Source organism: Pieris napi, chromosome 17, assembly GCF_905475465.1.
Source record: "Pieris napi chromosome 17, ilPieNapi1.2, whole genome shotgun sequence".
NCBI lineage: Eukaryota > Metazoa > Arthropoda > Insecta > Lepidoptera > Pieridae > Pieris > Pieris napi.
The window spans coordinates 6,884,955-6,910,503 of record NC_062250.1 but is presented as its reverse complement, the minus strand read 5'-3'; the positions used below and the strand labels follow the sequence as shown (position 1 = coordinate 6,910,503).

Here is a 25,549-nt window from a genome sequence, read left to right as displayed (position 1 = left end):
GTTTCGCGGGTCATCAGGCGTAAAAACTTCATTTCTAATCTGGTTGGAGCCTTTACTTGGGTCTTTTTTAGCAACATGAACGATTAGCGTATCTGGGAGATATTTTTCTTGGCCGAGCTTTTCTAGGATCATTTTTAACAGTTCCATGTGTTTTATAATGATGCCTTAAAATTTTCTTAACAGAACAATTTAAATGCTCAGATATTCTTCAGTAGGTACGCAACTTATGATCTAGATTTAAATAAACAATTATTTATCTAATCTAGATTTAAATAAACAATTTTTATTATATGACCACCACTGAATGTATATGAAGCGAGAATGGTTGCAAAAGGTTTTCAACAAAATAATGGAGAAGATTACGACCAAACCTAAGGTAGGTTCAATAAAAAGTTAAAGAAAAAAATCGTGTTTAAATACCTTAATAAATAATTTATTTTCCTTAAGTTTCCTAATACATATAGTTTTTAATCTAAGACACACTTCTAAAGGAACTAGTATATGTATCTGATAAAATTGCATAAAAGCTTCAATAATTCTTCTTCTTACAAACAATATTTATTTATAAACTGTAAAAGGTAACAATGTAATTTTACTACTTACAAATATAAATTTAATCACAGCCATTGTAAGCCTATTCTAAGGAATAAAAAGACATGTAATCTGTGTGCTTTATGTGTCAAAACTGTCAAAAGTCACATTAAAATAGATACATATGAAATATTGAGATGTTTCAATTCCCAGTTACATATCCTTTATTTCCTGCTTTACGTCTCGATTTAAAATCTATAAAATTTAACATTAACACCTTAATACTGATGTACATAATAATAAAAATTATTTAACGCCTTTATTTTTACCCATTGCAATACCGCTTTGGCTCTAATGGCAACATTTCGGGAAAATCACCTTAAATAGTATTAAAGCTCTCTGCGGCAATAATTATCATGTAGCCTCATGGTTAACTTGCAAATACACTGGTACTTAATTATACTTAATGATTATAAGGTAACAATTATCCTATCAATACTATAATAATTATTAATTACTCAAATGTTAAAGTCCCATAAAATATTACGTAAGACGGTACCTTTCAAATTTAGCGTCATATTTTGTTGTTTGCTTAACGTGACCAGTTTAACGTTAGAAAAATTGTTAAACAACCGTTATTTTTAGGTAGATGTGGAAGCCTAAATGTCTACATTTAGTAAATACAGATGATTGGAAAACATTTTCTAATACAACATTTCCATGTCATAGGTAAAAGCTTTTGTTTAACGGATTGATAAGTTAATAAAATGTTTCATGTGGCTAATTAAAAGACGGTGGTTGACAAAGGCACGCATGCCGTAACGCAACTTTGAGCCAGGGCATGAATCTGTCAACTCGGGCATAAACTCCGGGATATCCCTGTCTTGCACAGCCGCGTCCCCACGAGACGATACCTTTAAATAATAATTAATATTAAACATAATTTTTATTTGGACCTTTCGGACCGTTACCGAAGTAATTTAAAATGTCAAATTGAAATTAAAAAAATACTACTCTGTTATAAAATTTGATTTGAATATTTTTAATGATAGTTTTGTTAAATACCCGATAGTAAGTTACAGATACTAAGTCTAACTAGCTATACAAAGTACATTATACGCACCAACTACTGTAAAGTACGGTTGAGACATTAGAAGCGGTCCACCAGAGTCTCCCGTACAAGAGTCACGATCTGGTGCATTAGCACATATCATCCGTGGCGTCACCTTCCTACGGCCATAACCAGCATTAGTGCACTCTTCTTGCGTCCAGATTTGTACTTCAGCCTGAAACATATTGTTAATTACACTAAAGCGAGGAGATATAGTCCGGAATGTTCTTATATTCCGTTTCCACCACCAATCTATTTTAATATAATAATTCAAAATTAAATTGTTTAACTACTGTTTTTTTTTTTAATTTTACAAGTCATTTCTAAATAAAAAAAAATTATTGATTCAGTATTAATTAAAACAGTAATCTAAATAATTTATGAGAATTTAGAACAAATTTTACTAACATAATATCGAGAAAAATACATTTAAAATGAGTGCGAACCGACGCTGTCAAAGTCAACCTCCTATTTATTTGATCATGGGACAGTTACTAATCTAAGTCTTAAAAAAACTGTTTTGAAATGACTGCTATCATATAAGAATACAAGCCTGTGTCTATGACCTCGAAACAGAGAAAAACCAGTACAACCTAAGTGTTTACTTAGTGGTAAGCTACCGTTAAAATTATGCAACTGAACCGAGCTATAAATAAGACTTAAGATTGACTATGAAAGTGAAAGTGGACAATATCTTACTTTCATGGGAGTATTAGAATGTGGTCCTTTTTCAACAGTACTGCCCCATCCGGACACTATAGCATCACCTCCATCAAGGTAATCGTCGTCATCTGAAAGAAACCATACCTGTATACCATAGGCTACTTCCAATTCAAGGGATCAGAACTATCTTACATATTAGAACAATCTTACATATTAGAATTTGTAAAATATTTAAGGATGGGAATCAAATCGGTAAGACTGATTCTAGTTTTAAGTTGAATATTATATCGTTAGAACTTTTTTTAGTATGTGCTACCACCTAAGGGAGCGTTCAAGTACTACGTAACGAATTTCGGGGGGGGGGATCCTTTTATAACGTTACGATGCGGGGCGGGGATTAAATTACACGTTATTGTTAATGTTATTTTCAAGTTTCCAGTACTTTATACCACATAATGGTAACTTTTAGGTATAAAGAGTCACTAGGTGGTCGCGAAACGTTTTACTATACTTGGGTACAGAAAACGTTACGGCGCGTTGCATGGGGGGTGGGGGGTCAATAATCTTCAAAAATTGCGTGACGTAATACTTGAACGCTCCCTAAGCCACTGAGTTGACAAGCGGTATATGAATACAAAATGTACCAGGTAAACAGGCAGGCCGATAAAGTCTGTCTGGCAGCGGTTCAGCAAGTCTTAGGACAGCGATATCATTGTCATATGTATATCTATTAAAGTCCGGGTGCTGGAACACGTGTGAAACTTGAAAGCCATCGGATCTTGAATTATTTACGTCATATTCACCGACTAGAACTGTCAAGCGTGAAGCTTCAACCCTGAAACAGAAAATTTCAATTTACTTCTAAGATTTTGTTTTTATTAACTTAAATAACTAATAAGAATCATGAAGTAAAGTGTTTCGATTAAATTAGAAAATATTTTTATAATAACTGTATGCGTTGAATAACATTTAAAATGCGAGAACAAAAACAAGAACGATAAGAACTTTGAGAGCAGAGAAAGTATTTTCATATAAAAATTTCATTACCTTCACAAACTATACTGTAAATTGTGACTGTTTCTTAACATTACAAATTCAGGACGCGTTGTGAAAGAGCGAGACAATCGATTGCGTGACAAAACAAAAGATGCGTGAGCGCATCCATCATTGACCTAGACCCGATTTGTGCCATGACCTTGCAGATACATACGCTACACTAATATCATAAAGTTCATATTTTTTCATTTACTATTCCCTACCCGTGGCTTCGCTTACCATGAGATAAGGATGTGTTAAGGCCGAGGTCCTGGGGGCTGAGAGAGTTAATCGGTTAAACGTTTCTGTAACTGGACAATTATGCCGTGGACCAATCACTAACACGCATAATCATCCCTGCGGTATTGATCAGGAAGAAACATTAATTATTCTAAATTAGCCAAAGAACAAAAAAAGTTACATTTGAACAAAAATAATATTCGCCGAAAAAAATACGCTCCATTAAGTTTACATTTATTCTATCAAAGATTGAAAATCTTTGTACTTATTAATACTCTGACTGGTGATGAATTATTAATAGTGTTCGAACTCCGAAGGGACTTTATAAATGTATGCATTACAAGTTGCGCAACGGCCCATGTGCATAATCGAATGTATGCAAGAATTTGCGTGGACCTTGCCTGTCATCTTTAACAAATGTAGTTGTGGACAGGTGTTTGCGCCTTTCATACGTGGAAATTTTTAAGAGGAAAAATAATTGCATAATTTTAATAACCAATTCACACAAGGATGTTTTTATTTTTTTAAACATATTTAATTATTATATGCCTTTTTTTAATTTTAATTCAGTTTTATGATCGATTTATAAGAATGTTACGAATCATTAGTAAAATCGACGATTAATGCCCTTGTTTCATCAGTTACATGTGATGTTCCTTATCGAAATTCCTACAGACTCATTAAATGTTAGAGGTAACAGTATTTTTAGCGAAGATATTACTATTTCTAAAATAATGTACTACATCGTTACACATACAAAATTAGCTCGTATCTGTTACAGCTTACTATAATTATTAATTTGTCAAAGAAGCTGCTGCACTGAAACCATGTAGGTACACATGTTGTCAAAACGCGCTTAAATCCACTAGGACTGTATTTTATGTTATGTTGCTACGATTTTAAACCAGCTTCGTAACTAAAAGATTCGAAAGCGTTATTTTTCTAATTTAAACTCGTGACGAATATAATTTAAAAAGTGAAGATGACAGTTGAGTGAAATTTTATTTAACAGTCGATTGTTTGCCAACTTGAGTTGACATAATGGCGTATCTCAATTATTGACTTTCACCAATTTGACATCCCACGTTGTTGAAATTCTTATCTTTAGTGTAATTAATTTGCATAATTCAAGTTGTGAGTCATTGATATTGATTTAAGGAGCAAAAAATACGAACAATACAATCAATAATGTTTTGATAGTGACAGACAAGTTAAAATACTAAAAAAAACAACAAAATATAAAAACTCTAAATTGGTAAACTAAAATCGTACCGTATTTCCAAAATTATGATTTTTGAATATTTCCGATATAGTAACATCGATCCAAGTTTTGCCTCAAACGATTAAAATAATTCTTACACCGACATTAATTGTTTATTTTATTACAGTTTCTTAATTAAAAGTATGTCATTCTCCTTAGATACAATGTCATCACCTACTTTCGGAGTAACAGTATTAATTTCACTTATACGTAAAATTACGCGACGTTATTTCATTAAGTTTAGTGAGACAAGGTTATTTGGGTAGAGATATACGAAAGATATGTTAGTCGACGAAAAAATCAACATTATTAACACAAAAAGCTATTATCTGCAGATACTTTTCAAGATTTTGACGCTGCACTCAAAATCTCATGCATTGATAACATACTACTATCATAATATATTAATAGTAAATCAATGGTTTCTTGTTTATTCTACGGGAAATATTATTACTGTACATTTGTTTTAATGGCTTGCAATCAAATGCCTTACTAATTAATTAATTAATTATTTTTTAAAGAATCTTTAGGTAAAAGTCAAGACATTATTTATATAATTTATATGTAAAAATATATTAAGGGATATTTCCGGTTACATGCCAACTTTTAAGCATCAGTAAATTAAGGAAAGAGAAAGAAAACCTCCAGTAAGGCTCCATGTATTTAGGTCAAAATATGTCTGTAAAGTGTAAACCCTAAGAATATTGAGTGTCATTTTGACAATTGACACACATTTCCCAAAAACGTCATATAATAATATTTTTATTAATATTAAATAAGGTTAAATATCGTAAAGTGACTGTATTTTATAGTATTTTGTGGTAAACACTGATCTTATAGCCAGTAATTTGACCCACACTTTTATTGTACTGACACACTTTTGAATTAAAACAATTGGTTTGGGGTCAGGACATTAAAAGCGTTAACTTTTATTGATTTAAGGGAACAAGCTTCGAATGTTTACCTGGGTCTCATACGCGTTAATTCATTGTGTTTTTAGCCTAATATTCGAAGAAAAAAAATACTATCCAAGAAATTCTTTAGTCTTATAAAATTTAAAGAGTGCTAGAATTTCGAGGTATATTTTGTGGATTTATTAAATTATTAGATGGTAGAGACCTCAGCTTAGATGAGAAGATTTTTTTGCGTATTGAATTATTTTCTAATAGTGGAACAGAATAACTTATTACTCTATGCTATTAGATTTATATTTGTTAGATATGCTTTTCATTGCGAGCCAAAATATTTCGATGTTGTAACTCGGGACTAGTTGTTTTTGTTTGCCGCTAAAAACCACACTGAGTACTTTTAAGTCTTACCCTACAAATATTGTAACTATCATGCCTGAATACTTACTCAAAAATACAATGGGTGGCTGTTATAAGGTGGTCCCGTGCAACCACAGTAGCACCGCAAATGAGTTTTCCGTCTCTTTTGAGGGCAGCGAGCCAGGGAAATTCTCCGGGACCCACGGGCCCACCGCCGACCACACGTGCACCTCGCACCACGCCACATGCTGTAATGATACGGTATACGAATTAATAATTTTATACACATGTCAACAAAAACACAATTGTTATCATTTATCGTGTTTTTTTTATAACCTCACTTCTCTATTATTATTATATTATATATTCCATTAATTAACTTCCCAAGTAAAATAAAATTTAAAAGCTTGTTTCTTCTATTTTCTTTTCTGTGTGTAGCAGACAGACGCAATCGTAGTGTCATATATGGAAACAACACGAAAAATATTTCGAAACCGCTTTAAATTAATTAATTATTGTTATAATATTTTAACGGAAAAACCACATTCATTATAAGTATGAAAAAGGCGGAGAAAGTAGATACAGAGAAGAATAATAAGCACATCAAATTTAGGTTTACTCGTTATCTAAGTAAAATAAATTAACTCTCACGACCTAAAAAGGGTGCGTTGCGAAACAATACTGCGACAGACTGAGACATCTTATTATTTATTTCCATAGACACGAGTAATTCGAATTGCTTGCCATCTTAGATGCTAAGATAAATTATTTTTTACATAAATAATAGTTATAATTGACTAAATTAACAGGATAAAGGTAAAGAAACTGAAATGTTTTAAAGTGTACCAAATGTGGGTCAGCGGTAATTGATAACGGAAACGAAGACACCTTATCTACTGAAAGATTTACTTACGAACCGAAACACATAAATATAAAGTGTAATTTAAATACATTGTTGCAAATCACTTTCTTCTTGAAGTGAATATGGTTTATTTCTCCAGATTCTTAAGGTTTAAGTAACACAAAAGGCTTAAAGGTATGTAATTATATATGGTTATGTTATCTTCGGATATTGGTAATAAAATACTACTGCAAATAAATAAATCAATTAATAAGGATGGTATCTTAACATCTTAAAGTGGGCAATCTTCACCTCTGAGGAGCAAAGAGTAAACCTGGAAGTATTTGATACCATTTTTACGTCGGATGTTTAAAAAGGTTTTGATCATAGCTAATATTTTATCACAATTGATTGAACAACAAACTCCACATTCTTCCTTTTTATGAAGATTTTTTAACGCAATTTTTATATTAATTATTGATTAATTTTCCAGTAAATTTACGTAATTTAAAAGTTAAAATAAACTGTTATGATCACTATATTTTCTTTCAGATTACGCAGTGCGGACCATTTTGTTCCCGTTGCATTTTGATATATGACGCACTTTTGTTCACTTTGAGTTACAAACCACTTATATAATTTGAGGACAACATTTATTTGCAACTCAAATATTTAAATTTTAATTATAAACGTTTTAAATATTTTGTGAAAAAAACAAAGATTAAAATTAAAGCCTTAATTAAAAGCGGAACGCACTTTCACGTTGTTCCAAATTTAAACATATAAGAAAATATTTTATAGGACTTTGTGGTCGTTTTATGAATCACTTATTTTATTTTCATTGAAATTATCATCTAAAATCATATAGATAATTTTGCAATACTATTGTCATGTAACGAATTATATTTCGAATTTCGACAGAGACGATAATGCACAATTTGAAGAGCTCTCATCTATTAGCAAATTATACATGACATAATACAAGGAACCAATAGAGATTGAAAACAAAATCGCTAGCATAATTTCCTTTTGCGTTTAAAATACGACTATAGATTATAATGTTCCGCGCGTATTTTACGCTAAATTCCATACGCATCTTAGATAACGTGATAATATTATTTACTATGTGTTTTTACGCGTTTTTACTTTTGTTTCGTCGCAAATCTGGATATATTCTTGACCCAATTTTTGCCTCGCTTCATTATGTGCTGGTAACTTACCGAACGTCTCAATGTAAACACATAATACACATTACTACACTATGACCTTTACACATAATATCAAACACTCACTGCAGGTTTTGCAGGCACGAACTGCGGCGAGCACAGCTAGGAGGCACAAAGCACGAAACATGTCTGCCGAAGTCACAGGCCACTCTGGAGGCAGGAGGAGACGCCGGCCCAGCTATTATAGGCCGTGGGCGGCGCCTCTGATAAGGCTTCGGGGCCAGGGTAATCGGACCAGGCCAAGTTCACGGGTACGCGGCGACTGAGCGAGTGACACTGCTTCACGCTGCGTCACCCCACCAGCCACGCGGGATTGTGCCATAGTCCAAAAAGTGGTAGGATCGGTAGGATTAGACAGTGACCTTCATGACTATTGTTGACCCCAAATCATTGGGTCAATGGTTGACTTTCGCTTAATTATAGGACATTGTGGCGTATTGGGTTTATTGCAGTGTTAATTTTGACGGTGACGGATTTATATCATAAGTGCCTTACATTCGTCACAACACTTGCATCACACGTATGGTGAGAATTTATTAAAGGATGCTTATTCATGAGCGACCCATATTAATTTATCGGAATAACGGGATATACGGAAACAGGAAACTTCCTAATTATTTGTCATGCTTTAGGTGTATTTTAAGATTATTAATATAATCCAATTCTCAAACTTCACTTTGAATTTCTTAATTCATGCCAATTCTTATTGTAAGAAATTTGATAAAAACATTGAAACCTGTCAAATTGCATCAGAATTTGTATAACTTTGTTATCGTATTGTAGTGGAATTAACAGTTATGATTACTTACAGTTTAGTGACATATCGAATAACTTCGATACCACATTTAAAACATATGAAAACTGGTCAAGTACTTGATAAAAACATAATAGTTACTTGCAATTTATGAAACGGGAGAGGCAAGATAAAGATCTTTTAAATCAATCGGAATACTTTGGGTATTTTGAAATATAAAAAACACATACACGATTTAATTTTTAAGATTTTTTATATATTTCGGGTTGAATTTAGATTTAAATGCTACATAAACAATTCACTCGTTTATACCTCTTTATATGGATTTCGATGACATTCACGCGGTAAAGCACGAACGCCCGAAGCCGCAGGTTTTAAGCTGGTTTATCATCTATCTTTTAAGCTTGCGATTTGTTATAAAATATTTTGTACAGGTTTTGATTGATTTATAAGAACGTATATGATTGATAGTAGAAGTCGAAGTCGGTCACTGCATTTGAGTTAGCTATTTGCATTAATAAATTGGGTAATATTTTGATGAACCGTCGCCCGCGGTTAGGACGCCTATAGGTTTGTTTATCTTATTTACATAATTTACCGCGATGCCGGATCAAAGTGGTATACTTTAATGTATACATATAATAATTTTGTATCTGAACTGTGACCTTTATAAGGCGTCGATAGTTTTATGCAACTTTGGATGTTTGAGACTAATGTACTGCGGATGGACTAGGTGATTTGTTTATTATAAAAACTATAACATATATATTGCTTTCAATGTATATAAATCTATCAGCTGAGGATGTTTTAGAAACCATATATTTATTAGAAAGAATCGTGTCGAATATTTGTAATACAACAAATTAATTCCGGCTATCTACATATGCTACACTTTTGACTCTTATTCTGGTGATGTTGCATTGATTTAATTTATACAAAAGCCTTATTTTCAAATATAGGCCAGGGTGAAACCGGATCGTACAGCTAGTTCTTTTATTTGGACAATCTTACTTAAGAGTTACATAATTCCAGGACAAGAGACGCGCAGTGTTTTGCAATTTTGTATATCGTTGCAGCCTTTTGCGCAGTTACCATAAAACTTTCGGATTTAAGCGGCTAAAGTGCTTCCCAATAAGAGAAAGCGCTTTAGAAATATAGTCTTGACACTTCATAACCGCTTTAAAATCAATATGTAGATACGCATATATTGTGACGTTAATATTACAGTTTCTTTTATTGATTGAAGTTAAAAATATCTAATAAATCAGAAAAACCTTGCACCATTGTTACCCTTTGGTAACTTTTCACAGGTGTGGTGAATTTAACATTTGTTGCCTAAATATTCAAGATCCCCACAAAAACCCGGTTATTTATTCTCGTAAGGGTGTTGCCGAGAAAAAAAATGTATACTAAATGTGTCATACCTAAGGCATAACAGTAGGTACCCATCTAATACGTTTTCGTACGGCAATATATCATTACGAAGTAGTGCTTTTAATTTGTAAAAAATAATAATGTCATTATTTTAATTTTTTATTTATCATTTTTCAATTATTATTATTATTATGTCGATTAAGAATATTGTAAATACTGTATATTTGTGCGTTGGAAAAAATCATAAGTACAATAACCTCTCTTCCCCTTCGATTTAAATCGAATTAGTTGGTTCCCTGTAAAGTAGGAGTAGATAAATATTTTTTAATCGATATTGATTAAAAGTAATTTAGATTTAGAATATGGATGATAGCGAATATAGCATGACAACATTACTGGCTGTCAATAATTGATCCAATTCCGGATCAAGTTTAAACAAGGTTTCTAACGTCTCTTTTCATTATATGAAAATTGGTATTTAAAATTCGAATTTATAATAATTCTACTCCAGTTGCTTTAAATTCGAGTGACGAATCCTTCGCTCCACTTAAAATTGATAAAATACGAGACAATTTAAAAAATAGTGACAATCTACTAGTAAGTATTATGTATTGTAAAATATTCTTTTTAAATTGTAATTCAATGGGTATTTGAAGCATAAACTAATTTGTAAGGCATGATTAAGTTTTTATGCTATTTCGTATCAATTGCCTCTAAAACTCTTTGCACAAATAAGTAAGAGAAATGGTAACTTATATGTAAAACACGTTTCTAAGTAATAATTTAATATATTTATCAGATTAATTGAATTGCAACTGCTAATGTTATATAAAACGCGTAGAGACACTCACTGGCGCCATCTTTCTTCCTTAGTAATTTATTTGCTTATTATGAAAATTGTATTGATATTATACGATAAAAACCCGACGCCCTATTTGTCATGATGCAACAGATTAGAATAAAGAAAGATGTATATAATACAATAATCCATAGATTCATATAGTTTACAACAAAAATTAATTTGAACTTTATGTTGTTAAAAAGAAACAAGCGGCAGTGGGGATTTGTTGGAATGTTCCGCATAGAGTATTAAATAAATAAACTATTGATACGTTTCAATCAATCAAAAAATTACTACTACTAGATTAGTAAGTAGTTTTATTGTATAGTTTGCTTGTCCCTTTAAATTCCTTTATATCTTCAGCTATTCAAAAGAATTCCTTCTTATTTCAAAAGATTTGTATATTTTGATTTAGTTTAGCAATTTTTGCTTAAAATTAATATGAATTTAGCCCATAGATACTCAGCTTGCCAGGTGGCTCAGGTCTTTTAAAAGTTTCTTTACGCTTTTATTTAAGGGTGAGATCTATAGTCCGCACTTGGACTTTGCTCAGACTTACCTTACGAAAAACTTTGCCTAGTGTACACTAAGGTTAAACTATGATTTCGTATTTATAGACATTTTAACGGTGAGATTAAGCTAAGCCCAAGCTAAGACAGCAAATGTCAAAATACAAATTGATGTTTCAGTTCATGCAATACTTTGTTTATTATCCTTTAAAAAAGTAAACAATAACAAATATTTAAACATCTAAAACGGTACACATATATCTTCAATTTATTGTTATTTATGTATTCATTTATTTTATTATTGCAATAACTAGAAATTTACGAGTAACCTTTAGAAAATGTATTAATTATTTAAAGATGACAATAATTTTGTTACGTAGAACGGATCGCATTGTTTTGACAACAGCAACAGAGCACTTGTATCAAATATCAACAATTGAAAATTTTGCCTAAAGTGTTGTATATGTTCGGAACGAATACAACCAAAATCCTTCCATCCTGTACGGTGAGAATGAATTCAAAAGAAGGAACCGTATTTTGAAACACACGGTATTAAATGTGATCCTGCCACTGATCATTACAAACTTGCAACCTTATAACAACAGAGGATCGCCAAACCTACCGCAATTGCAAATACTTTTTGCATTAAGGCATAAAAATGCAACTGGATGTTTTCAGGTAATATTGTATTCATAAATATGTATGGTTTTTCGATTTGAATATTATAGGTACCTATGTATTCTCAAATGATTTTAAATACATTATATGTTGAAGACATTTGTCTTCTGACTTTCAGAAACATAACATATATGTAACTAATAATAATTCATTGACATTACAGATGGTGTGTGGTGATCTGAACAGAATAAGCCAATCTACAGTCTGTTTAATTATAAATAAAGTCTCTGCAGAGTTGAGTAAATTACTTCCTAGATTTGTAAATTTTCCAAGAAATATGAACACAGCCAAAAGGAAGTTTGAAGAATTAATAAGATCTAATACTCACCATGACCTAAACAGTATAATCAGAGCTATTGACTGCACCCATATAAAAATTAATAGACCCAAAGGTATCGCTCACTCTGAAGCATACAGAAATAAAAAAGGGTAATTTTCTGTAAATGTGCAAGCAATAATAGGGCCTGATATGGAAATATTTGATATAGTGACCAGGTGGCCTGGCAGTTCACACGACAGCAGGATATTTAGAAACTGCCAGGCGTATGCAAGGCTGCTAAATGGTGAACTAGAAGGAGTTTTAGTAGGTGACAGCGGTTATCCGGCACTTAACTTCATGTTAACAACACTTTTATATCCAACGACAAGAGCTGACAATAATTATAATTATTCTCAAATAAGAACTAGGCATATTGTTGAAAGGGTTTTCGGAGTGTAGAAAAGGAAATTTCCATGTTTACAGCTAGGACTACAGTCAAAATTGACAAAATATACTAGTTATATATAATTATAGCTTGTGCTGTATTGCATAATATAGGTATATAGAGTCATAAGCATCCCCTATGCTTATGATGATGGTGATCTTGCTGACAGCAGAAGTTGAGTAACACAGAAACAATGAAAGATCTCCTACAGGTCTAGCATTCCGGCAATCTGTGATTGCACAATTTAACTAGGTAATTTGTTCGGTAATAAAGAATATCAAAACAAAACTTGTTTCATTTTAAACATTTATTTTCTGATTCTTTTTTTGAGTGTAATACATATTTCTAATACTAATTTATATTTTTGTTGAAGAAATTCTATTTCTAACAGATTTTTTAATTTTATATGTTCCACTCCTATCTCAAATTTTTTAGGGTAGTCAGGTAATAAATGGTAGAAGATTTAGGGAAACGAAAATAACAGATGTGAAGCGAGAGTCATCGGTTAGGTTATAGTTTGAATTTCGTTGTCACTATAATATGCCAGGGCTGCCAGGTGACAGATACGATATCACACCAGTTATTTATAAGATCTCTCAAAAATGGGGTTGAACACTTATATAAATAATGTAAATAAACAACAATAGATACCATAATAATGTATAATTATTTTATTTCATGCATTTCATAGGTATTTATCAAGATCATTTAAAATTTCTTTGAATTCAAATTCTATTTTTCCCAAAGTCTATGGAACTCTGATACCAAATGGCAACACCGTTCATTAAAAACCGACAAAAATAAAAAGTCCAGTAAAAGATATGATGGTAGAGCAAATTTTAGGCCATTATTTTTGTTAGGCTTATAGTCAAAGTTTTTGGTAAGTCGTCGATTTCGTGGACTTGAGATTAAGCTAAGCCAACACTAGGGAGGGATTCGCAGTTTGCTCTATAAATACCGACTGTGTCTTAGCTCGATAGTTAAGTCAGAGTAAAGTCCAAGTGCGGACTATAGATCTCACCCTAAGAGTTTTAGGTCGTATTGGTTATTTCAATACGACTCAACTTCTTTTATCTCTCTAGTATCACTAAAAATAAAATACGAGTTTGTTCTTATCAACTTCTCAAACATTATTAACATTGAAAAGATTTAAGTGTTAGTAGTGAAATCTTTTCAATGTTACTGTTAAGGTCAAAGTTAATCTTTGAATAAAGGTTTCGATAGTTAAATTTTGATATGGCCTTGTTGAGTGGGTGTGTATGGAAAGAGCTACAGTTCGGCATGATGACAAGTGTGCCAAGGCGACACCCGTATGAAGATAACAATGCAACCTCTATGCAACTGCGTCTGTCCATTCCTTATTATCTGTTTTACGAACAGTATCATCGAATTAGGGTAAATACACTATATTGCTAATACAAATGGTCTCTTAAATTATCCATTAAAAAAAGCCATTACACTATTATGAAAAAGTACTGGTCTGTCAGGTCGTTTTATTACAGCTTAAACAGAATATGAGCGAAATAAACATGAGTGTAACAAGACTTTTATGAATAAGGGGGTAATCTAGGGAATGTACATCTACAATACCACCTTGTTAACACACAAGCTGCATATTTGTATTCTTATTTCAAAAACTATTGCATTGGTTAAAAACTAAAAATTGTACCGTACTCTGACAGCACTCAACTAGAAGTGATCGTTTGTATCGAAATCAATAAATAAAAATCATAACTCATTGTTGCAAAGTGACGATTTCGGAGTGAATGTTCCTAAAAAAAGGTCTTTGTGATCGACTTTTTATAGGTATAATTTGAACTGTCACAGACATGACAGTTTGTCATCTGTATGAGATTTTATTTTCATTTTAGCTTTTTACCTACCCCTTAACTTTACTTTACCCTAACTATGAAGTAAGAAATAGAAATGTTTAATGTAACGCATAAAACACCGTGGAAAATCTTGGAAGATCTTACAAGTTTTTCCTCATAATTAATTAGAGAATTTATGCCCAAATGACGCCATTTATATCGTGGTTTATTTGATAAACGAGAGGTTTGATGTTGATGAAATTGTAGTAAGAAATCATTTCACAATCTGTACTTCGAAGAAATGGAGACTAAGATTTTTTAAATACTTTTTCAGTTTTGATTCGTAGTCCAGCAGTATCATATGGGGTAGACACATTTTACGTTTTAATAGCAGGTTTATGATATACGTAAGTTGTTTTTCAAATAAAAAAAACATGCTTTTTCGAAATAAAAATTAATCAAGTTCTAATAACGTATATAACTAGCACGTGCCTGAATGACAGGATTCAGAAAGTTAGTTGACATTCATTCAACCATGGATCATAGAGTGTAGGTGAACGTCAAAGATCGACACAAGTTTATTTTGATATTACCACATGAAATTCATTCATACTACTAATCAATATCTCATCACTATTTACAAGATAGTAAATTGCTAATAGCGGTCACGCTATAGGCTCAGCAGGGAAACTCTAAAACCAATTATACATATTTTATTTGCAATGACTTAATTGAACGGGATTGACACTCTCTTACAAACTACTGATTCTAGTAATTATGTCGTCATTTACTAAGAATCCTTATTTCATGTAAATCTTAAATATTGTTACCGCAATAGTCGTCAAACTTTGAATGAGATTCTCAGATAAATTACTGAGATACTTAAGATACTCAGATTAATTACTGATTCTGATATTGTAATTAATTAAATGACTATAAATTGCTCATAAATATATTATTTTGTGATTTAGAAAATGATCCTCACCACAGACTACTAGATGCATAAAGACGTTTTCATGAGTAAATAGTTAATTTATTGGTTTTTCATTGAATATTTAGATACATATGGAAAAGCAGAAATGTAGACTTATTGTTGTTGTTATAATAAAAGTCATCACGAAGGTATTAAATAGAGCATTTCATGATTTCCATTGAAAACAAGATCAGGGTGTTTATACATATTGACCGTGGTCTAATTAGTGGGCCATGGGAAGATCTGCCTTGTATCTGAATGCAGTAAACATTTTCAGTATGATCATGATTTCATGTCAAGGTTTGTTTTACTATGTTACCTTGTGTGGCCTTGCTAAAGCCTTATTTACCTACACAAACATAACAGACAGTATTTTGTGTACAATTGTATAAGGTCAAAAACAGGATCACTTCCACATTTTTTAAAATTGTGTGTCTACCTCAGTTAAGATAAAAAAACCTGAAGTTTTAAAGAATATTTTTTGTTACGTCAACAATATTTTATTTTCTACTAGCTGCCCCGCGAACTTCGTTTTTAGTACATAGAACATATTGCTACCCCAGAGACTGTTCGGTTTTCCGGAATGAAAACTTTTTAGGATTTCCTGTGATTTTTCTCTATATAAACCTCAGAGTTCTAGTTATAAGTTATTATCTAACAAAATAGGGGTTGATCGTAGAGGGTAGATGAAAATTTAGGGTTCTATGTATTTTTGTATAAATAAAAACATTTTTTTTTATAGACAGTAAAAAAAAATTTTGGGGTGGATCACTTGGGGTTTGAAATATAGAAGGTAGCCGATTCTTAGACTTATTGAATATGCATAAAAAAATCATAAGAATCGGTCGAGCCGTTTCGGAGGAGTATGGGAACGAACATTGTGACACGAGAATTTTATATATTTTTTGAGAATTGTCGCTATAAACAAATTTCTTTATTTTAGTATGATTGTTTGCAGCGTTTTTAAAGCCCTGCTTAGCAAATGATCTAAAATCTAAATGCAAACAGACACACTTATTTCGCCAGAAATAACATCATAATTCATATCTGGTAATTAAATCAATGTTTTATAATTGAGAGGAGAGAGAGGTGCTGTAAGTGGAATCGACGGACAATGGTGCTGTTAAAAATATTTTTCTTATTCATATAAAAAATAAATCAGTTGCGCTACAACCTCTTTAGGTCTGGGCCTCAGATTTCTGAATCTGTTTCATTATCATTTTTCAATCTAATAGGCAAGTAGGTGATCAGCCTCCTGTGCCTGACACACGCTGTCGATTTTTTGGGTCTAAGACATGTCATTCCTCACGATGTTTTCCGTCACCGTTCGAGGGAATGTTAAATGCGCACATAGAAAGTCCATTGGTGGACAACCGGGGATCGAACCTACGACCTCAGGGATCAGAGTCGCTCGCTGAAGCCACAAGGCCAACGCTGCTCTCTTTTCTTCTTCTTCATATGTATAAAAAACTCATGAAAAAATATACTATGTTGCAGCGTGCCCCACTAAAGGTAAACGGGACTCCATAATAATAAAATATTCCATCACTAACAAGCCGCAGATGACTTGAAGTTAACTGTTTACTGAAATATTAAGAACTTATCATCGTAAAAACCGAACACTTAATTTTCATGTTTGATGTCCAATTTAGAGAAATAAGAGGTCAAGAAATAAACATTTATTGCCGTACGAGGAAGGAGGAAACAATTATTATTGAAACAAGCTATCACTCCTGGTTTTGCGTTATCTGTAGGTACATTATTCCAATAGTATAGAATATTTTCTACTGTTCTTTTTCTCATGAGTTTGACAAAATATTAAACGCGTATAATTTTATTAGATGAAAAATCTTATTCGCCCCAGGTTATTTGCCAAACTGAGATATATATAGAAATATTCGACGCTTACTAAAGTTAACCACTTTGTCATAATGATGTTTTTTCTTCTACTTTCCAAAAAAATTGGTTTATAACTAAAACCAATTAACTAATTTGAAATTATTATTTTAGTTCTATTTGTTAAGCTTATTCTAACGCTAATCTGTGTTGCTTTAAACTCACATAAATGAACTTTTTTAAGTAAAACAGAGATTTAAATAGCAAATCAAAAATTAATTTAGCGTCATTATCATATGCATGTCAAGATTAATACTTGTAATATTTTTTATGTTTCTTCAACGTACAGAGTATCGACAGACAACCAACATTTAAATGTTTCTGTATTAAATCAAACAAAAAAACGATAACTGTTCTGTTTTTATAAATTTGATTAATTTAAAAGTTAATTGCTTAATTTAAATGCTTAACGGCTCATAAATTGAATCCAATTTAATATACTTAAAGAATAAATGCGCCTTGCCTTTTAATTGAAGCCAATTAGCTAAGAGTTTCTTTTAGGCGTTATTAAATAAATAAATAAATTATTATGTGTGACGTGTTTGAAGATGTATATTTTAAATTCATGAGTATGACTAACATAGGTTTGAATTATTTTAAGTAACTTTACTTTCTTTTAAGGCATATTTATTATTTATTTAAATAATAAACAGCCTTAGATTTCTGTATTGCAATTTAATATAGTAAAATAATTACTGACCGGCACTATGTTAAAATAAAAATGCTTCGCCCAAATATAATATGGAGGCTATATTTTGTTTAAATCAAGATAAAAAAAATCTCCCGTATGTCGTCTATTAATGTTATTTTGATAAAATGATTCACGCATAAAGATCATCGAACAATCTCCCACATAAAGGAAAAAATGGTAATAACCGATAATGATTCTACTGAAATTACCTTGTAACTATCGTGGTATTTGTTACAGCGATTCTAGGCCCTTATAACTGCGCAATCGCTGGTTTCTGATGCATTAAGCCTCCAGGATTATGTGGAGCGGAGTGAAAGTGATAGCTCTCTCTCTTTCCTTAACGAGCTTCGCGTATTTGCGAGTTGTCACTCGTCTTCCTTTACTGCGACTTGGCGTACGTAATTTTATTAATTAAGTGTTGTTCGTGCTTGGAAGATTAAGGTAATTTTTGGTATTCTATTTCTAAAATTAGGATTTAGCTAAACTAAATTAAATTCGTATATTATATAATTTGTAACTTTTTTATGCTTAAACGGCTAAATCAGATATATTATATTGTTGTATAGATTCCACAATATAACATAGAGCCGCAATGGTAACATTTTTGGCGTTACGCAAAAAAAAACGTAAAAGTTGTAGAAGTAGTTTAAATACGTTTCCCAAAAGTGCAAATGCCTAATTTTTCACTATTTTAGACGATTTTCTGTTCGTAATAGTTATTTTGTTAATAAGGTAGAATAACCTTAGTTCACTATAATTTCTCATATAAGTATCTATTTGCTTTCTAACGTTAGATTTCTAATGTTTGAAAAACAGGAAAACTAGAAGCTTTCTAGCTATCGGGAGCATGCTTGTGGCATAATAAAAGGGACATAACATTATAATTTCAGTCACATTTCAAGAGTAAGATCGAGCCAAGAAATGTATTCAATTTATAATAAACAAATACGAATACCGCAACGTCTTTTGTACAAGAATATAATTTCCTTCTCAGGAACCCGTAAATCAAAATCAATAGAAAAGAATATTTAACACGTTTTAAAATAAAGTTCAAACACCCACGCTTTGTAGTTTTTGCATGAGCAAACGTCATCTACGAATTTCAACACAAGGCAGGCTATATTATATAGGTCAGACAAATTTTTGCGTCCTTATGGATCTTTTCTAAGAAATTGTATGTCCCCCATTATCCATAGCTCCCCCCCAGTCATGAATTGACCTGAGGAATGGTGACCGCTATGTATGTTAAAAATCCAGGAAAGCGCTGTATTATTTAAACCTAAACCTTACCTATTAACGTATCATGAAAACTCGGTCATCATTTCGATATAAAATGCCGGTTTTGATAGACCTAACAGTACAATCCGTAAGGGTTTCAAGAATTAATTTTGAATTATCCGTAATCAGTATGATGGTATACCATTAATTCATTGTAATATGGACATAATAACGCTAATTTATCATGCCAATGCGCAATCAAGGTCAAATATATACAAAAGTCCGTTATAGGACCTGAATCTTGGTCAATTTTGTATTTTCTCAAAACTTGTTTAAGTAGGACCTTTATAATAAATTATATTATACAATTATTATTTTTTTGAGACTAGAAAGTAGTTAACAACGGATATAAACACGAATTTACTACATTATTTAGATAACTCAATGATTTGAGCGCTATACAGCAGTCATTGTAAAGACAATTTAATGGAAGTATATTTAATCCTGTCAGGGATTTATCTGTAGCACCTACAGCAATATTTCTAGGGGTCTGTTTCACAATGTACGGATAAGTCTACATAAGTTCCAAATTAGCTATTTATTACTTATTTGTAGGATAAACACTATTGTTGCGTTTCACGACTGTCAGATAGCGCTATTCGTTACATAAAGTCCATCATAAGCTATGAGTCCGATGAATGTCAAATAGCACAATTTATGTTACAAATAATTTATGTGTTGCATACCTATTTGGTACTTTATCCATACATTGTGAAATAGACCCTAAAAGTAATAAATTACGTTAAAATTTCTTTAAATTGTTCACCAATTTTATAGGTTACCTATGCATCATAAATTTTAAGAGTATTCAGAGAAGAAAATAAAATGTTTTTAAGACCTCGTTAAATGTAATAATTCTTAATAAAAGAAGTATGCGGTCAATTTAAGTTTTGAGGTCAATTTTGCGGACGATAAAATTCGCATGTAACTTTTAATGTTAAGATGAATGGATGTAGCGGTATATAGGCAAGTCATCAGGGTCTGATTCTCGTAAATAGCAACGATAGCATTTCAGTTTCTAAAGATATGAGAAAATTGGTCTTTGTGAATAAGGTGATAAGGCTCATAGCGTCTTCAAGAGTTGCTAGTTACCTAGTTAGCAAATATGAACTTTATTTCGATAAAATTCTGTTCAATTTTCATTGACTCGATATTAATCCTGTAGAAGTTAATTTAAGAGAATCGAGGCACTTGTGCAAACCGGTGTGCGTATTTACTAGATTGAAGCATCTAATCAATTCTTGGCTAGGCATTCTATCTACGAGTATAACATCGATTTCTAATATTTTGCCTCTATTTATAACTTTTTCTTTACAAGTTCTTTCCTATTAAAAGAAAGCGAGTCAAGTCCTGTAATCCTCTTCTGGAGTACGGGATATAAATTTTCTGCCTAAAGTGCCATAACAACAGTTTTAATTTCGACTACAAATTATACCTAACTCTTCAGTAAGCTGATCTTACAATTTACGAGTATTCCAAATAATGAATTAATTTTGCTAATACTGGGCATCCCCTAATTTTTTATGGAAGGCAAATTTTGTTCGATGATAATAAACCTTTGATGTATTTAATATATTAATGTTATCTGGTAACAAAGCCCCAAAAAAACGGGAAGTATCTTTACATCGTCGATACTCCAATATTTTTTCTGGCATTATAACCTTAGATCATTAATATTTTCTCCTATAATTTCAAAGTTAACCGGGGAACCATACAAGGCGGTATATGCAATATAAAACATTAAAAAACCCTTAAAAGAACCACTGCTCGTTCATAGGTTAGAACAAAGAATTGCCTTTTTCAGAGATAACAATGCAGTTCATGTTATTGATGATATGCGTGATCGGCGCTAGCGCTCACACTCTTGAGATGCCTGAAGATCCAAAGGAAAAAGGTCTGATAGATTGGATAAATAACTGGATCGGAACAACATCCACTCTACCGACCATAGTAATACCGGCAAACGATCCACCCGAGGACTGCCCACCTTGCCGTAAGTGTATTAAATTTACAGACAATGAGTTCTATTCATGTATAGTATAATAAATATGTGGAGGGAATAAGAACAATTAATACAGAGATTAAGATTAATAGAAAGATATAAAATATGAAGTTGCGGAGTCCGTACACAACACTACTGTTGAGGGCATAAACTCCTTTAAACTTTTAATATTTTTGGTTTCATATTTACTTTAATGTGGCAGGCCTTTTTTAAATCAGGAAATAATATGATCTAATAATATGTTTCTCATTAACATTACTGGCTCTAATAGTGTACGCCTACGCCTACAATGTGTTCTATGTATACAGAATGCGGAATTGCACGTACAAGAAGGCGCATCGTTGGTGGGTCCGAAACCAAAAAACTAGAGTTGCCATGGATGGCAGCCCTTTTCTATGGTGGAAGATTCTATTGTGGAGGCTCCGTCATAAATGATTTGTACATAGCTACAGCTGCCCATTGTACTTCTGGGTAAGTATTATTTAAAAAAATATAATAGATCGACACAATACCCTTGATACATATGTCTCTGCTAAATCTCGTAGTAAACTGGGCCTAGTTAAAATTATACAATTAGAGATTAGTTAGATTATATAATATAATGGAATGCTTTAAACTAAATGTTTTCGTTAATAACGCTTTACGAAACCAAGACAACATGATAAACATTAACAATTAGGTACCTACATATTAAGTAAAAGTGAGGTAACAAATACAGCGTACCCGTATATAACAAGAAAAATTATAAAATCAGGCCTATAAATCTGTGTAATATATGCGCAGAAAAATTATAAATAAAATTCCATTCTAAAATATTTCCTATCAATACTATAGATTCCGCAAGGAGAAGATCACAGTTCGATTACTAGAACATGACAGAAGCACGGTCAATGAAACCAAGACTGTTGAAAGAAAAGTGGCCAGTATCATCAGACATCTTAGATACAACCCAAGCACATACGATAATGATATTGCTTTACTAAAACTGGATAAGAGAGTAAGTAAATAAAGTAACTGAAATATAAATCTATTCTAATTCTAATCTAAACACTTTTTTGAATTAATTAAGTAAGAGAAACTTGTCGTTAAATTAAAGTAAAAAATATTGAACCCTAAAGTATCGAATCCTAGACATCTAAGCCTAAGACAGAAGGCGTTACGAAATTAGGCGGTGAATTAGGTCAAGTTATTTGTCAAACCTTTATTTTTCCCTCGCTTTCCTACAACCGCATATTCTTTGATTTTATTGTAATATAAGGCCGTTTCTCCACTGCTCCGGTCCGGCAAACGTTAATTACCGATCCGATTTAGAAACTCACGACAGTACTTACGTACTTCTCAACTGCTCCGGCATCCGGTTTTTAACGATCCGATAACTTGCTAGATCAGAACGCGGTGTTTTATCGGTCCAAGTATATCCAAGTATCCAAGAGGTTATAAATTATTATTCACAGGTTTATTTATAGTTTGTTTAATTTGAAAGCATCTGGATAACCTGGACCAAACCAAATTATGTTGCTATTTATTTATATTTTTATACCATAGTATTAGTGAACTATTTATTAAGTAGATTATAATATTTTAAGACAGACAATATAAAAAAAGTAATAAACTCTCCAGGGCAATAAAATATTCAGAATTTAGAACGTTTTATTAATAAAATTAAGTATATGGGTTTTAGTTAAAATAGGTGTTGCATGATATATCAACAAGTATTTAACAAGTGTATTACAAGTATCGATTATTGTCGGATCGGATATAGTGGAGAAGCGCAATCCGGCCTTCCGATATTTTTCTCATGACTCATTCCGGTATCCGACGCCGGACCGGAGCAGTGGAGAAAGGGCCTTACATAAAAAATCCTAAAATGTCTATACCAACGCACACGTATCGTTATATGTGCTTCAGCAGGGTCCAATAATCGACATATTATTTTTTCAGATTGATCTCAGCAGCGCCGTAAAGCGTGCTGGTTTAGGAGAAGATGAATCTGATGTTAGCGACGTTGGTGTCCGCCCTGTTTGTCTGCCACCAGCAAACCTGTCATTTAGTAACGAAACAGCCATGGTTTCTGGATGGGGCACTACGGAAGAGGGCGGATCAGTTTCTAGTACCTTACAAGAGGTAAAGTTACAATCTAAGTACAAAGTACTAATGACCTAAGTTTTTTAATATTTCAGACGTTAACTACGTAACTGAGGCACTAGACATTGATAGAAAGTAGTAGGTATTGGATTTTAGAGAGAGGCTGAAACAAATAATACACCCAATAAATCTCTGTTTATATACTTCTATAGATCACAAACATTAATTATTTGAAATATTTGAACCCTTGCCAATATATTTTGTTTACCATGTAACTGTGATGTTTTGTTTTATGAAATAATCACGAATACAACGCAATCTGTTCAGGATCTGAAGAACAAGTCAATCAAAAAATGATATTTGTATAGATTATCTTTAATTACCAGGTCCATGTTCCAATATTATCAAACTCTGAATGCCGTGAAACCACTTATGGAAGCCGAATCACAGAAAACATGATTTGTGCCGGATATGATGAGGGAGGCCGCGATGCCTGTCAGGGTGATTCTGGCGGTCCACTACACGTACGCAATACTACTACTGAAGCTTATGAAGTTGTTGGTCAGTATAAGTTATAATATTATTTTATAAATTTCTATAATGTATCTTTAAACATTTTGTAGAGCATAAAAAAGGGTGCGTGTACTTATGTACGCGCGTAAGAAGTTATACTTCTTTGGCTTGCTTTATTTTTTTTAAATATTAAATAATTAATAATAAATATTTGACGTTAATAATTTAATAATATTTAATATATTATTCAATTATTAATTAATATTAATAATTATTATTTTATTCATTTAATTTAATAACTAGGTATGTTTCATAACCTTTTAAGTTTTAACTAAGTAACAACACAAGTCTTTGTGAAAAAGCATTGCTAAATTTCTTTGAAAAAATAATTAAAACTCCTTTATTTGTTTAATTATTGTCATTCAAAATTCTTGGCATAGCTGCTAAATTCACGCATATTCTATTTCTTTTTACTCGTAGATTGTCTTATTCCCATCTCGCTCGCGCACGCTAGGCGCCCAGCTGGTTAAAAAAGAATTCGTTAGTGGGCAACTTCATACTGATAATTTTGTGTCACAGTGCGCGCGCATCGTAAAATTTCACTCTCATCAATTTTTCATAACGCGCCTAAAGAAGTATAACTTCAAAAACTTTTTGCTTAACCAATAATCATTGTGGCCACATGGTCAAAGCTGCACATAGGCACTAAAATGAAAATAATTCTAGCTTTTTTTCTAGGTGTTGTCTCCTGGGGGGAAGGATGTGCTCGACCAGGCCGTCCTGGTGTATATTCAAGAGTAAACAGATACTTGAGTTGGATCAAAAGCAATACAAGAGATGCCTGCTACTGCCAATAAATTAACAGTCGGTCCCATAAGATAGAAGAAAAAATATATATTTATTTTTGGCAATTGTAATTAGAAAACAATTATAGTAGGAACTAGTTAAAAAAGGAACACCACACAAATAAAAAACACCAAGCATATCCTAGGCTCCCTTTAAATTTTGTATTAGTTATTTTTAATAATATGCTATGTTTCAAGTGAATGCTTGAATCATTATGTATTGACCAACAAACTTCATAAGGAAGTACTGACAATTGTATTACAAATGATTATTTAAAGAATGACTTTTATGTTTTAATGAAGGTTCCTGAAAAACCTAATTATTTTTGCAAAACCAATATTTATTTAACTAAGAATGACAATAATTTATTAATTTAATTTTAGTAATAAAAGCTGCAATTTATTCAACAAAAAAGGGT

At 32.0% G+C, this 25,549-nt stretch overlaps 2 protein-coding genes and 1 long non-coding RNA gene across 5 annotated transcripts; 2 read left to right on the top strand and 1 right to left on the bottom strand.

The window, feature by feature from the left end:
* Positions 1-411: 411 nt before the first annotated feature.
* On the bottom strand, positions 412-8,636 carry LOC125057976 (transmembrane protease serine 9-like). 2 transcript variants are annotated; one of them, XM_047661961.1, is made up of 6 exons: positions 8,243-8,636; positions 6,198-6,357; positions 2,950-3,140; positions 2,342-2,433; positions 1,655-1,817; positions 412-1,445 (listed from the first exon to the last, which is right to left on the bottom strand). In XM_047661961.1, exons 1-6 carry the CDS (start codon positions 8,301-8,303, stop codon positions 1,312-1,314), a joined length of 801 nt encoding a protein of 266 aa, XP_047517917.1. In that variant the 5' UTR covers positions 8,304-8,636; the 3' UTR covers positions 412-1,311. The 2 variants fall into 2 exon arrangements, with proteins under 2 accessions (XP_047517917.1, XP_047517916.1); XM_047661960.1 differs by lacking the exon at positions 8,243-8,636 and adding an exon at positions 6,764-6,824.
* Positions 8,637-11,907: 3,271 nt separating this feature from the next.
* On the top strand, positions 11,908-13,324 carry LOC125057982. Its single transcript, XR_007118295.1, has 2 exons — positions 11,908-12,332; positions 12,496-13,324. It is a non-coding gene; the product is annotated as an uncharacterized LOC125057982 (long non-coding RNA).
* Positions 13,325-18,705: 5,381 nt separating this feature from the next.
* Positions 18,706-25,545, top strand: LOC125057974 (cationic trypsin-3-like). 2 transcript variants are annotated; one of them, XM_047661957.1, is made up of 8 exons: positions 18,706-18,848; positions 21,490-21,678; positions 21,996-22,158; positions 22,522-22,684; positions 23,629-23,811; positions 24,159-24,333; positions 25,024-25,170; positions 25,213-25,545. In XM_047661957.1, the coding sequence occupies exons 2-7, from the start codon at positions 21,498-21,500 to the stop codon at positions 25,140-25,142; spliced, it is 984 nt and encodes a 327-aa protein (XP_047517913.1). In that variant the 5' UTR covers positions 18,706-18,848; positions 21,490-21,497; the 3' UTR covers positions 25,143-25,170; positions 25,213-25,545. The 2 variants fall into 2 exon arrangements, with proteins under 2 accessions (XP_047517913.1, XP_047517912.1); XM_047661956.1 differs by having other exon boundaries at positions 18,707-18,848; positions 25,024-25,545.
* The last annotated feature ends 4 nt before the right edge of the window (positions 25,546-25,549 follow it).